Source organism: Bufo bufo, chromosome 3, assembly GCF_905171765.1.
Source record: "Bufo bufo chromosome 3, aBufBuf1.1, whole genome shotgun sequence".
Taxonomy (NCBI): Eukaryota; Metazoa; Chordata; class Amphibia; order Anura; family Bufonidae; genus Bufo; species Bufo bufo.
Window position 1 is genome coordinate 658,496,114 of NC_053391.1, and position 16,148 is coordinate 658,512,261.

General features: G+C 45.2%; 1 protein-coding gene across 1 annotated transcript in view; it reads right to left on the reverse strand.

Annotated features, from left to right (window-relative positions):
* CNTN5 (contactin 5) overlaps positions 1-16,148 on the reverse strand; it is a 626,057-nt gene that overhangs the window by 419,441 nt on the left and 190,468 nt on the right. Inside the window, exon 8 of the mRNA XM_040422478.1 lies at positions 3,168-3,270. Within this exon, the coding sequence (XP_040278412.1) occupies positions 3,168-3,270 (103 nt within the window). The remainder of the gene's footprint in view (positions 1-3,167; positions 3,271-16,148) is intronic.

The following is a 16,148-nucleotide window of genomic DNA, read 5'->3' on the forward strand; positions in this document are numbered from 1 at the left end:
TAGATCAGAGTTAGGAACAGTCTTTTCATGGGGCCAATCTTGATCTTTGCTTTGGGCGAGGAATATATTCCAATTGCTTTTCAATTTCCTTGATCCTGGAAGCCAATCCTTGGAGACAATCTTATCCAACACTTAGACTGAGATAAATATATCTAAAATAAATTCAATTTTGTCACTCAACTCTAAAACTTTTTGACTTTTTTTTGTATCTTAACTCTAGGCCTTACAGTTGCAAGAAGCAATTGACTGCTCATTAGTAGAAATTTATAGAACATTGAGATGAGGAATATATTTAAACTCAGCAGTACCACTATGGGAATTACCAGTCTGCCCCAACAATCACTCAAATACATCTGTAATATCTCATGAGGTCAATTGTTTTGTGCATAACGGAAGAGGCTAATTTATATCAAACGAATTTGCAAACTATAGCGATAAATAATTTCTTGAGCAGAAAGGTGTCAATTACAGCAGAGAACAAGGTGACAAGTATCTAGACGGAGAAATGTTATCATTTATTAACACCTCAATGCAGGAGGGAAGTATTGCTCTTTTCCTCTGGAATCAAATAGAGCGAAATGTACTGTGTGATCAGAACTGTGCTCATGTCTGAAGCTATATTTTCACTCTTGGCTCTAGAGACTCGTGCATTATAAAATAATTATTAGCCAATGCCCAGAATTTGTAGGAGCCTTCAGAAAGTTGGATGTATATTCAGCGCTTTATTCTTCTAGCTACATAAGTTAAAGTGGTTTAACATGACTCTCCATCTCGTATCAATGCAGGAAATTAACTACAGGCTTGATTGTACGACTGATGGGGACTATGGTCTCGTGCATTATAAATGAACCACTTTTATGGCTAGAAGAATTCTTGCAATTGTTAGATACTACTGAATTACTGACAGCCATTGTTACAACGTAGTTCAGCTCGAAATGCTATTTTCTCTTATATGAAAAAGGTTTTAAGAAATTTTAAAAGTAATATTCAGTCTAATAGAGGAAATTATTTTGATGACTTGCCCTTCAGTACAGAACATGTGTATGCAAAGGGTTTTCTGGGAGTTAAATACTGATGAACTTTCCTCAGGATAGGTCATAAATATCCGACTGGTGGGGGTTCGACTCCCGACACACCTTTCAATCAGCTGTTTGTACCAGAGCACCTCAGCCTCTTCCTAGGTTGGTGATGTCCCGTTCTTTGGTCAAGTGAATGGGCCCGAGCTGAAATACCATGCACAATTGCTATACAATGTAGGATGCTGCGCTTGGTAAGCTGTTAGGTGGTCATGGCACTCAATGGAGCACAGTGGTCTTTTCAAACAAATGATCAGTGGGGGTGCCCAGAGTTGGACTTCCATCATTCAGATATTGACAACCTTCTTGAGGATAGTGCATCAGTGCTGATTACCTGAAAAACCCCTTTAGTTCCACCAATAAGTCTCAAAAGTAAGAACCGGATTTTGTGTTCTAATGAACCTTTGGACTGTACCTAAATATCCTATAAAAAAAACTAAGTGGCTTGTTGGCACCGCTGTCTGGGTCTACTGGAGAATCCTTTGACAATCTGGAAGCATTAGGTTTGACAGGATTTAATTACTATATGAAACCCCACTTCACTTCAGGACATGCAGATATCTAGGCAGATGAGATAATTGAGGAGCTGTTAGTGGACAGGATTCTATCACAGGAAAATTGCTTCATATATCTACGGTATATATCTGCCTGTTGGAACAAGGGACACTGTAGTCATAGGGATGACAATGGCATCCAAGTATTTTCCATTTATAATGTCACTTATTAACTAAATCAAGACTCATCTAAATTATAGAAGTTCAAGAAGTTCAATTATAGGTTCACGAAGCTCCTAATCTTTCCTCCATACTTGTCGAGAGAAAGGGTTGGTGGCCAGTGTAGTACTTACCATTCAGATGTACCAAATTATTACTATGGGGCCTGAAGTGAGACTGGTTCTGGCACTGAACAACTTCTTCTGCTCAGCCACAACCATAGAGAGCTCAGCACAAATATTTTACAGCAGCCATTGAGTTCAATGTTACCTGTACAAATTCTGGTGCACTGAGCTCCTGCTAGAGATGACTGCAGGACACCAGTTTTATAATATAATATGTGAGGGGAAGCAGAACATTTAGAACAGTATTGGAAACCTTTAGCGTACTTATGCCACCTTTCTGGTGTAAATACATTAAGAAATGTGTGTGTTCATTGGTTCCACATTAAGAAAAGAATATTAAGCCTATCTGATGCCAGAAAATGTAACATGCTAATTTGCATTGATGTTTCCCAGAAACGCAGAGCATCATTGGCTTGACTACTATACTTCTCATTCATACTAGGTGGTCTTCCTAATGAGAAAGAGCACCTCCAAGAGAACCCAAGGCCTCCAGGGACACTTCGCTAACCAAGGTCATTTTCTTTTAAGAGGGGGGAATGCTTTTCTCTCTGATTAGATTTTTTTGACAAATTTTGAATTGGTACAATTGAGTCACTCATGAATGTGTAATGCTGCCCCACTGACTTCTATGGGTGCTCTGTACAATTCACAGTCTATAAGGAGATACAATACACAAACATCACCTGGATCATCGGAGCCTCAATGAAAATTCTGTAACCGACCTCCCCGTAACCACATACTATTTGTGTCTTCTCATATGGCCGAGGGGCCTGGTCAAGCTCCTCTGCATGCTACTTCTGCACTCCCTATTGCTTCTATCTTGGTGAATGAGTCCTTAAAGTTTTGGACTGTGTCAAATGACAAGAAGATAAACCGTCCATCAAGTCATAAAAATCCTGCAAGTTTCCCCCCGATATCAATACATATCTAGCAGCCATGAATCTTATTTTATATCCAGTTCACTGCGGTGCAGTAATATAACAATTCATAATGTTGACAAAGAGCGACATAAAATGCTTTGTACATTTTCCGAACGGATAATGAAGGTTTCTGCAAGTAAAGGCATGGAAATAAACCACATGGCTCGTAAGGGTTGTAATGCTTAGTACAAAGAATGCATTGTCAGTTCACGGTACCCAGGAGCAAAGCCAAAAGACCGAAATATATAAAGATTACCTGTAGATGACCGGACACAAATTACATCTAACACATTATTAAACAAGTGCAACTCGTTTAAGGGAATGTGTACTTACTTGCCAAGTGCGAAACACTCCATTCTAACAGTCGTTCCCTTAGCTGCAGTAAAAGTGTAAGGAAAGTGGACCTCAATTTTCGGTTCATATTCACCCATCACACCTGGGAAATAAAAAGTAGGCTTAAATATAAAATTAATATTACTTCTTTACATGCTAGGAACTTTTATTGCTTGAATCAGTACCATAAAAATGATTGGAGGCAGATAGTAAAGAGGCTGATCATGAGAGTGTGCTTAAAAAACAATATTCAGATGTATTAGTGCTGAATTTGTCACTTAGCATATTATGTCTAATATTTAGACACTGCGAGTTAGAAATGCGCGGATGATACATTTGGTGCATGGCTAGATACTTTTTTCGAATTTTTCAATGCTATTGGTTGACTTACTTTAGCAGACCATTTTGTGTCAAATTTTGGTGCTATTTTGGTGCGCCCTGTTGCTTTCTAAACCACGCTCCCTTCCTGCTAAGCCACATCCCCTTCCTATAAGACATGTCCCCTTGTTTAGTGAGGCACAAAAAGTGTCAAAATAAATGTGGAACAAGGCACATATGGTAGAATCTGGAGCATTTCAGACCTGACGACCCTCCTTGTTTTGGGCCTACTCTCTTAGGCACCCAGTCATAGGGTTGGTTCACCCAGTTTCTGGGGTTTCTATACTAAATTCTATCTGCTTCTGCAGGATGAAGCTAGAAGCCCTGGCAGGACAGGGGAACCATTAGTTTCCTGCCCTGCCAATTGGCACTTATTGTGTTGCAGGAGGTGCAATGATGTCATCAGCCCACCTGTGAGGTTGCACAGGAGAAGTCATGACCAGAAGAAGCCAGACCTGCATTGCTAGATAATGGGGGACTGAGAACAGGTAAGTAGGATTATACAGAGTGTGTGCACACAATATACATGGGGCACAGGTAAAAGGCACGATGCACTATATACAGGGGGCACAGGCAAGAGGAGAGGCACTATATACAGGGGGCACAGGAAAGAGCCACAATATAGAGGATACACAGGCAAGAGACACTATATACAGAAGGCACAGGCTCAACACAGCACAGAGATTACCGTCAGCCGCTAATTCCATCAATTCTGCTCTAAGAATCAGCTTCTGTTACTAACATTTTGGGTTCTTAGCGCAGGATCCTACTTCCCCCACCAGGGTCAGAGGAAGCGCTGATCCTGGCTGTTAAAGGGGTATTCTGGTTACATCACGTTTTCCCCTCTCCACAGGATAGAGAATAAGTATTAGATTGGTGGGGGTCTTACCGCTGTGACTCCCACCGATCACAAGAATGGGGGCCTAGTACTCCCTGCAACCCCCTGAAATGAATGGCTACTCCATTAATTTCTATGGAAGTTCCGGAGATAGCCGAGTACAGCGTTCCACTATCTCCCGACCAGCCAATCCGTTCATTTCAGGGGGGCTGCAGAGGGTATGAGGCCCTCGTTCTTGTGATCAGTGAAGGTCCCAGCAGTAGGACTCCCACCGTTCCTATCTGTGGATAGGCCATAATGTAACCTAAATACCCCTTTAACCCTTTGATAGCCATGACTGTAGGATAATAAAAGGGGACACCCGCCTACAAACAAGTCACCAAAATTCCTAATGACCCGATCAAAGACTGAGACAACTGTCGAGAATCAGCAGACCACCCAAAACCTAATAGCATCCTTTTTGATAGAGACACAGCATATAATGTATTGACATGCATTCATTAATTTAATTTACTATTAATTATATTTTATTATGCGCTCGTTCACATTTGCGTTGGAGGATTTGTTACAGGCCCTGTAGCACCGTTTCACAAGATTCATCCGAATCGGACCAGAAAATATAGGAGTTCAATTCGCCGCCTAAAAAAACTGAGATTCGGAAGGAATCTCTGAATCTGTGAATAAATTCGCTCATCTCTACATATTAGGTATCCACATGACCGAAATAACGTGAACTATAATTTAGACGAATCTCTAAACTGCTGCAATTCATAAGCAAAATAAGCAAGAGTTCTATTTCTCCAGTCACGCAATAAAAATATAAAAGTCAAGGTTGGGGTGCAGAGAGGAAATCAGTAGTTTTTTTTTTCCTGTGCATTAAGCAATTTTTTTTATTTTGCACACCAGGGCAATGAAGACTAAAGTAATTCAGAGGGGCACAAGGGGTGCAGTGGCTGAGAGGGGATGCGGCCATGCAAGCTGTGGTGGTATTTTTATATAGGCATATTTGTTGCCATATGCTCCTTGTACACATCAAACCAACACCAGGATCCGAAAACTTTTGTAATTGCATGTAATTAAAAATGTACTATAGCTACTGAGTTATTCACTAAAATCTATCTATATAGCGCCACCTGCTGTTTTTTGTGGGGGGGGGGGGTTTATGTCGTTGTCCTGCTCACTGAGATGGAAGCACATGCTCGGTTCTATCTAGACAGGACGCACTCCTTACAAAGCACACACCCCCTGAGCTGCCAGTTTGTAATAAATCTAGCAGAACAATTGGAACGATGAATGAGGAGATTTCTGGATCCATGTGAGGTACGGGGCTGGTTCTAACTTTGTTATAAAGAGGTTGTCATGTACTAGACTGTTTTAAATTACTAATGGGATACTAAGGTGGACATTACTCTGCGTGGACTCAACACCATGTACCAAATAATTAGAATTAGCTGTAGGCTCCTCATTATACCATGCATGGAAAATAGTTCAAGACGATTGGGAGAAGATGTTCTGAAGCTCGGCTCTTCTAGGCTGCAGGCGATGGTGAAATGTCTACTTTTCTGTAAACTCCACATCCTTTGCATCTCTTCCCTAGCTCTTTACATTTTCCAGGATCTTGCTGTTTATTCAGTGTTCTTTCTTCTGTGTCTGGAGCATTTCACAGTTTAAACAGATGATCACATGTACAACTTGTTTCGTCCCTGCAGACTTTTCGACACGGTGAATTTATCTTACTCTTCTAGATTTGTTTTCCAAACAGAATCCTTCCACCGCTTGCAGCCTTATTAATCTCTGCCTTTGTAACAAATGTACCCTTTGATAGTCATTGCGCGAATGTCCGTGAGAAATGTCACCGCTTCATTCAGTGGAAAATGTTACATTTGTTTAAATTAAAGGGGGTCGTTACAAAAAACTGGTACAATGTGGGATCGTTATGGAGTGAACGCAGTATAGTGTGAACTGTGAAAAATATAAAATGCTGAATTCTACATGTGGTTGCATATAATTGGATGTATAGGTCAATTTAACAATGTTTTTTTTGGGCTTCCATTTTATCCCTTGTGTTATTAGAACTATTTCTTAAAGTGTTCCTGTAAGGTTCATTTTAAAGAAATTGTACTCTTTGGACATTTCCCTTTTTTTTTGGGGGGGGGGGGGAGTGTCCACCGATGATAAACTGATCACGTGGTGTCCCACTTCTGAGGTCCCCAGAGACTAGCGACTTGTGTCAATTTTGTTACAGCGCCACTTAAGACAGAGAAATTGAACTTTTGCTTATGTTACTTATGAATTGCAGCAGTTTAGAGGTGCATATAATTTATGGTTCAGGTTATTCCGGTCATGTAGATACCTAATATGTGTAGTTGTGTAGAACAGTCACTTATAATGTTATATGTTCAAGGAAACTCAAATTTGAGAGACTGAAGAACATGTCACCTTTATGATGGGACATGGGAGCAGGCATGGGACTACCAGGACAGCAAAACAACCTCAGTATTTCCATATGAGAAATGAAGACTATGGATACTTTTGGAGGCATTTCTTTCTTTATTACATTGTACTAATTTTTGGTAAAATATATTTTTTTCAGTTGGTCATATTGACATTTTTCAAAGGGCTTTTCCTCTACAGTTTTCACTTTCAGTATATCTGCAGACTATTGGTTCCCTCTCTAACAGCTCAATGTATAGCCCTTATCTCTGGAATCCTGACAGCTCATGAATACTCATAGAAGCCAAATTCTTATCAAACTGATAAGAATTTAGCTTTAATGAGTGTTTATGAGCTTTTAGGAAAGTACGATATGGGTTACATATCAATCTGTCAGAACAGCTCTTGGATGAATCACTGTGAAGCAGAAATACACAGTCTGCAGATACAATGGCAGTAAAAGCTGTAGAGGAAAAACTTTTTAATAAAGAAAGACCAAATGAAAAAAAAAAGGATGCCGTAATAAAGAATTGCCCTCAAAAGGTGTCCATAGCATTTAACCCTTTCGCTACCAGCACCGTACATGTACAGTGCCGGAGCGATGTTAAAACATGGTGGCCGCTCGCGCATGCAGAGGGTGCCATAGCCGGCAGGTCTCTGCTGTTTCAAACAGCAAAAGCCTGTGGCTAATGATGACGACCAGCAAAAATGCCGATTGTGGTCATTACAGCCTTTAGATACCATGATCAAGTGTTATCACGGCATCTCAAGGGTGAAAAACCCAGAATCCCTGTGATGCCAGTAATGAATTCTAATAGGCTGGGTCTCTCTGAAGAGATCCAGGATATTAGAAGTGCTGTTCCTATGTTGGCCAACAGGTGACATTCCAACATAGGAAATCAGTAATTCATGTAATACTATACACCCTATGGGTGTATAGAAATAATCAGCAAAAAACAAAGTACTGAACATTGTAGCTTCCTAGACTCGCTACAAAAAACATTAAAAAGTTAAAAAAATATTTTAAAAAATAAAATAAAAAAAAATTGAAATCATCCCCCTTTCCTTAGAATAAAAAAATAAATACATAAATAATACAAAATATAAACATCATGAGCATCACCGCATCTGAAAATGCTCGTATGGAAACCATACTTAAGGAGAGGATTGTGGAACATCTAAAATCCCATGGATTGAAAGATGAAAAACAGCATGGGTTTACTTCAGGGAGATCATGTCAAACTAATCTTATTGATTTGTTTGATTGGGTGAGTAAAATAATTGATGGCGGAGATGCAGTAGACATCGCTTATCTAGACTTTAGTAAGGCTTTTGATACTGTCCCACATAGAAGGCTTATCAATAAACTGCAGTCTTTGGGCTTGGACTCCCATATTGTTTAATGGATTAGGCAGTGGCTGATGGACAGGCAACAGAGGGTTGTCGTCAATGGAGTATATTCAGACCAAGGTCTTGTTACCAGTGTGGTACCTCAGGGATCTGTTTTGGGACCCATATTGTTTAATATCTTTATCAGCGAAATTGCAGAAGGCCTCGATGGTAAGGTGTGTCTTTTTGCTGATGAGACAAAGATTTGTAACAGGGTTGATGCTCCTGGAGGGATACACCAAATGGAAAAGGATTTAGGAAAACTAGAGGAATGGTGTCACGGCTGAGGATGGGGGAAATCCTCAGCCGTGTGGAGCCCGGTGATGTTTCGGCTGCTTGGCCATGTAGACAGGATTAGGGAGCAGGTCACCTCCTAAGGCATCCCTAACCTGACCCTAGCTCCTAGTTACATGGGCCAACCTTGATGGTAGGAGGGCCCATGCTCCGGAACCTAAAAGTCCCTGCTGGCCCTCAAGATGACCCTCACCTAGGAGCTGAGTAAGACAAGCCCACTCCTCCTAGACACGGAGGAGCAGGAGTCTCAACGGCCAAGCTGCAGGAAAAGGGGAGACAAACAGCTCTATGGATATGGCAGGTGAACCAGAGTTCCACCTACCTGCCACAGCCTTGCTGACTGGATCCCTGTGTTAGCAGGGTGCAGATCATAAACGCATCCCCACACTGGGACCCAGATCCATAGCTGCACAAAGGGAGACATATAAAACATCACACGGACATCACACATAACTGGAAATAACTTAAGCACAATATGGTTATGACATTAAGGTTTATGACCACAGGGGTGGCTCTTACTGGCAGGTAATAAATACATGAGGCTGCTCTCAGCTAAGCATGGCTGAAGCAACCTGAAGGCCTGCAAAAGCAGTGAGGCTTTATAGGCCAAGAAGCCACACCCCACAGTCGGACACACCCAGTGATCACACACACTAGGAAGGGGATTAACCCTTCCAACACCAGGGAAGGGAAAACACCACTTAAAGGGAACGTGCACACAATAACATAAAACACAGTGCACACATCCACACATCACACACAAAACCGCATGCGCAGGGTAGCGAGCTGCATGGCACAGCTCAGCCTGCTACGCTGCCACATACATACTGTTGCCAGCGGCAACCACAGGTGAGGCCAATACCACAGCCCTCACCTGTGATTGAACACCAATGAAAACCGCTGACAACCGCATGCGGTTCAGGAGTCACGGTCATAGCCATGGCCGTGACAAATGGTCAAAAATCTGGCAACAAAAATGTAATATTGATAAGTGCAAGATAATGCACCTGGGGCGTAAAAACCCAAGAGCAGAATATAAAATCAGTGATACAGTCCTAACCTCAGTATCTGAGGAAAAGGATTTAGGGGTCATTATTTCAGAAGACTTAAAGGTAGGCAGACAATGTCATAGAGCAGCAGGAAATGCTAGCAGAATGCTTGGGTGTATAGGGAAAGGCATTACTAGTAGAAAGAGGGAGGTGCTCATGCCGCTCTACAGAGCACTAGTGAGACCTCATTTGGAGTATTGTGCTCAGCAGGGCTTTTTTTCTCAGAGAAAAGGTGGTGGAACTCACCCCCCCTCCCCTGGCCACGCCCCTACCCACCCCTAGGACCGCCCCCTAAAACCGCCCCTTTAGAGAACAGGGATGCAAGTAAAATTTGGGGGGGGGGCTATAAAAGTTCAGCCCAGCAAAGAAACGCCCCAGATGGGGATGGCACTGTTAATGGGGGATCTGGGGATGGCACTGTTAATGGGGGATCTGGGGATGGCACTGTTATGGGGTGGAGGATCTGGGGATGGCACTGTTATGGGGGATCTGTGGATGGCATCCACAGATCCCCCATCCTATAACAGTGCCATCCACAGACCCCCCCACCCCATAACAGTGCCATCCACAGACCCCCCCACCCCATAACAGTGCCATCCACAGACCCCCCCACCCCATAACAGTGCCATCCACAGACCCCCCTCCACCCCATAACAGTGCCATCCACAGACCCCCCCATCCTATAACAGTGCCATCCACAGACCCCCCCACCCCATAACAGTGCCATCCACAAACCCCCCCACCCCATAACAGTGCCATCCACAGACCCCCCTCCACCCCATAACAGTGCCATCCACAGACCCCCCCATCCTATAACAGTGCCATCCACAGACCCCCCCCCCACCCCATAACAGTGCCATCCACAGACCCCCCCACCCCATAACAGTGCCATCCACAGACCCCCCCACCCCATAACAGTGCCATCCACAGACCCCCCCACCCCATAACAGTGCCATCCACAGACCCCCCTCCACCCCATAACAGTGCCATCCACAGACCCCCCCATCCTATAACAGTGCCATCCACAGACCCCCCCACCCCATAACAGTGCCATCCACAAACCCCCCCACCCCATAACAGTGCCATCCACAGACCCCCCTCCACCCCATAACAGTGCCATCCACAGACCCCCCCATCCTATAACAGTGCCATCCACAGACCCCCCCCACCCCATAACAGTGCCATCCACAGACCCCCCCATCCTATAACAGTGCCATCCACAGACCCCCCCACCCCATAACAGTGCCATCCACAAACCCCCCCACCCCATAACAGTGCCATCCACAGACCCCCCTCCACCCCATAACAGTGCCATCCACAGACCCCCCCATCCTATAACAGTGCCATCCACAGACCCCCCCCACCCCATAACAGTGCCATCCACAGACCCCCCCATCCTATAACAGTGCCATTCACAGACCCCCCCACCCCATAACAGTGCCATCCACAGACCCCCCCACCCCATAACAGTGCCATCCACAGACCCCCCCCACCCCATAACAGTGCCATCCACAGACCCCCCCACCCCATAACAGTGCCATCCACAACCCCCCCCCACCCCATAACAGTGCCATCCACAGACCCCCCATTGCCGCTCCAGTAGAGACTTATAAAATGTGTAATTAAATGAATAATGATTCATGCTGCCCCCTCTGTAGTATAACTTTCAATATATTGTACTCACAGGGCTACTGTTATCTTAATGCAGGCCGGCCGGGCAGACGAGCGGCAGAGTGACTGACTGACGTCACATGCCTGCCCGGCCTACTTTTTGAATGAAGCAGGCGGCGCAGGCAGTGACGCTGCTGCTCGTCTGCCCGGCCGGCCTGCATTAAGATAACAGTAGCCCTGTGTGTACAATATATTGAAAGTTATACTACAGAGGGGGCAGCATTAATCATTATTCATTTAATTACACATTTTATAAGTCTCTACTGGAGCTGCGGGGCCGGAGCACAGTGAACGTACCGGCCCCCAGCTCCTCCTCCCAGTCCCTCCCCGCTGATACATCGCAGCCTGCGATGTCAAAAGGTGGCGGACTGCCGTTCCGGTGCGTTCCGCCAGAAAAAAAGCCCTGGTGCTCAGTACTGGAGACCATATCTCCAGAAGGATATTGATACTTTGGAGAGAGTTCAGAGAAGAGCTACTAAACTAGTACATGGATTGCAGGATAGAACTTACCAGGAAAAATTAAAGGACCTTAACATGTATAGCTTGGAAGAAAGGCGAGACAGAGGGGATATGATAGAAACTTTTAAATACATAAAGGGAATCAACAAGGTAAAAGAGGAGAGAATATTTAAAAGAAGAAAAACTGCTACAAGAGGACATAGTTTTAGAGGGGCAAAGGTTTAAAAGTAATATCAGGAAGTAATACTTTACTGAGAGAGTAGTGGATGCATGGAATAGCCTTCCTGCAGAAGTGGTAGCTGCAAATACAGTGAAGGAGTTTAAGCATGCATGGGATAGGCATAAGGCCATCCTTCATATAAGATAGGGCCGGGGGCTATCCATAGTATTCAGTATATTGGGCAGACTAGATGGGCCAAATGGTTCTTATCTGCCGACATAATCTATGTTTCTATGTTTCTATGTACTATTAAAATATAAAAATATTTTGTTCAATATGGAGAATGGCGTACCAGAAAAAAGTATCAAAATGGCTGATTCATCCTTTTTTTCATCGCTTTTCTTACCCAAAATAGTTTAATCAAATGTGATCAAAAAGTCACACTCCAAAATGGTATCAATAAAAACTACAGATTCTCCTGCAAAAAATTAGCCTCTACACAGCTCAATAGACAGGTAAGAATATGGAGGTGTAAAAAAAAATTTTTTTCAAGGTTTTAATTTATTTTTACAGTATTTAGACATATGAAACCTATACAGTTTTGCCTTAGGGACAAAACTCCTGTTGAGGAATAGCATTTTTTTCCAATTCCATCCCATTTGGAATTTTTTCCCCACTACATTGTTTGCCATATTAAATGGTGGCATTAGAAAGCAAAACTTGTCCCGCAAAAAAAAGCCCTTATATGGGTACTTGAACGGAAACATAAAACAGTTATGGTTCCAGGAAACAGGTAAGAAAAATGAAAATGCAAAAATGAAAAAAATCTGGCTAAGGCTACATGCACACGAACGTTGTTTGTTTCCGTGTCCATTCCGTTTAGTTTTGCGGATAGGATGCAGACCCATTCATTTCAATGGGTCTGCAAAAAATGTGCTGTCCGCATCAGTTTGTTTGTTCCGTAGCCCCGCAAAAAAAATAGAACATGTCCTATTCTTGTCCATTTTAGGCATTGTTACAATGGATCCGCAAAAAAAAAACGGATGGCATACGGATGTCATCCGTTTTTTTTGCGGATCCGCAATTTGCGGTCATGTGCATGTAGCCTAAGGTTGAGGGAAAGCTTTTGCCTTTTGACTCATTTCAACTTATATTTGTAATCAATGTAATAAATGTGAGAGAGGAGAAAGCCGATTCCAGACTCATCCGACAGCGGCTTATCTCCCTGCTAACAAAAGGATGGTTGAATCCAACATGCCCGATCCTTCTCTGCCCTGATATCAGCCATAAGGGAAAAGATGAGGCCATACTCAATGTTCAGCCAATATACATCTAACGTGGCCAGCTTTATAAATAGCACATGCTAGGTAGTAGGCAGGTGGCCATTTTCCTTTCTTTGTACAGTATATAGGAAAAAAAAATGTAACAATAGATACACTTTAATTAATCATTGTATGGAGCTTGATTATAGCTGCTTTTGCATTATGTGAGAATTATTTCATGTGAGGACTGAGGAGTAGTGATGAGCGGCAGGGGCAATATTTGAATTTGCGATATTTCACGAATATTTGGGCGAATATTCGTCATATATTCGCGGATTCGAGAATTCACTATTATTTTCTTGATTGAGAAAATCGGCAATGTAATATGCACGTATTGCGCGCGCAATACAGGCGTGGGTCACTGTTGCTACATTTTCCAAGCTGCTAGAAGTTTCCTTAGCCTGGAGAAAATGGTTGGCACGGCAGAACAATGCAATCAGTGGCGTTGCAAGGGGGGTGCGGGGGGTGCGGGCCGCACCGGGTGACACCAGTCTGATGGGGTGTCACCCGGCCGCCGGAGGCCCGGACTGACTTACTGCCGAAGTGCAATTTCAATGTGTTACATCATTTCATTAATCACCTTGGTAGGTCTGGCTGCCATGGGTGTCAAACATGCGGCCCGCAATGAATATCTTTGCGGCCCGGCAGTCTAGTATCTCTGAACATGAGCGCGCTGCTATCGGCGCGCTCATGTTCTCTCAGCAGCACGGAGAGAAGGAAGCTGTCCTCCCTCCCCCTGTGCTGCTGCCGCTGCCGCTGCCACCAATGAGAAGAGAGGGGGGGGAGGAGGGGCGGGCGCACTGCGCCACCAATGAAGAGAGAGGGGCGGAGGAGGGGCGGGCGCACTGAGCCACCAATGATAGGACTATTCCCATTTCCCACACAGAGCGGCGCCCAGCGATGTCTCAGCACTCACCATTAGTCCTGGGCGCCGCTCCGTTCGCCTGCAGTGCTCCATTACTGTCTCCTCTCCTGCTCCACATGCTGCTGATTACTATCGGAGCGATGGGAGGAGACATCAGCTTCACTAGTGGGCGTTCCTTCTCCGTGCGCTGCGATTGGACAGCGCTACAGCCAGGAAGAAGGAACGCCCACTAGTGAAGCTGATGTCTCCTCCCATCGCTCCGATAGTAATCAGCAGCATGTGGAGCAGGAGAGGAGACAGTAATGGAGCACTGCAGGCGAACGGAGCGGCTCCCAGGACTAATGGTGAGTGCTGAGACATCGCTGGGCGCCGCTCTGTGTGGCCTGATAGTGAAAGTCAGTCTTTAACACAATACAGGAGGTGGGTGCCGGCAGCAGAATCGCATTGCCGGCACCCTGCCTCTGACAGGGAGCTGCGATCAGAGGCAGTTAACCCCTTAGGTGCCGCACCTGAGGGGTTAACTGCTGATCTGCCAGTACCAGCCTCCTGTATAAAGGGGTAATTTATCATTGGTGGTGCAGTGTGCCCCCCCCTCAACCCCCCATCCCATTAAAATCATTGGTGGCACAGTGCGCCAGCCCCTCTCAACCCCCCCCCAGTATTAAAATCATTGGTGGCAGTGGCCACAGGGACCTCTCCCCTCCCCCTCATTGGTGGTGCAGTGGCAGCTTCTGATCGGTCAGTTACCATGGCAGCCAGGACGCTACAGAAGCCCTGGTTGCCATGGTAACATCCCTGATGCTGTGTGCACAAGGCACAGAGCAGCAGGGACAGTGTGAAGTCCTATTCACCCTGATAGAGCTGAATAGGACAAGGGATGAAAGATCCTAGGTTCTCGCCCCTAAGGCTACTTTCACACTTGCGTTCAAAGCGGATCCGTCTGAGACGGATCCGCTCATATAATGCAGACGGTGGATCCGTTCAGAACGGATCCGTCTGCATTATATTGTAAAAAAAAATTATTATTTTTTTGATGCGGCCCACATAAACTAAAATTTTGTTTTTTTGGCCCATGTTAGCCTTTGAGTTTGACATGCTTGTGTAACACATTGAAATTGCACTTCGGCAGTAAGTCCGGGGGCCTTACATACTATTTAAATTTTACTTACAGTGCGGGCAGCGGCAGCGGGCCTGCGGCTGTACTGCCTACATGTGTGCCGGCTCAGGCCAAAGGAGGCGTCACTGACTGTCAGTGGGGCCGCGGCGGAGGGAGGAGAGGAGGCGGAGCTGCTCTGCCTCTGTCTGCTGTGGCCTGTAAAAGCTGCCCCTCCAGGCTGGCAGCAGAAGAACACAGTGGCACGACTGTTGGAGAAGACACCTTAAGGCAGAGCCAGCTGAGATTGGAGCCAGGACCAGACCGACCCCACTCCAGCCAGACCCCAGTGATATATCAGGTACTGACACTGTAAATGTATTGTAATTGTAACAGAGAGGGGGAGATGGGGGACAAAATGTACAAACATGTCTGTGCCATGGAGCCTGGAGGGGAAGAGAAGAAATGTCTGTGCCACCGACTCCAACATTGTCCCTCATCATGTCACCCCCCCTGATGGTGCAGACTCCAACATTGTCCCCCATTAGGGAGCATAATGGATGGGGGCTGACGGCTGTCATGGGGGGCATGATGGCTGACATGGGGGGCTGATGGCTGACATGGGAGTAATGATGGATGGGTGCTGACGGCTGACATGGGCATGATGGATGGGGTGCTGACATGGGGGGCTGATGGCTGACTGCTGACATGGGGTGCTGACGGCTGATATAAGGTCATGATGGCTGACATGGGGGGCATGATGGATGGGGGCTGACGGCTGACATGGGCATGATGGATGGGGTGCTGACAGCTGACATGGGGGCATGATGGCTGACATGGGGGGCTGATGGCTGACGGCTGACATGGGGTGCTGACGGCTGACATAAGGTCATGATGGCTGACATGGGGGGCATGATGGATGGGGGCTGATGGCTGACATGGGCATTATGGATGGGGTGCTGACGGCTGACATGGGGGCATGATGGCTGACATGGGGGGCTGATGGCTGACATGGGGGGTAATGATGGAT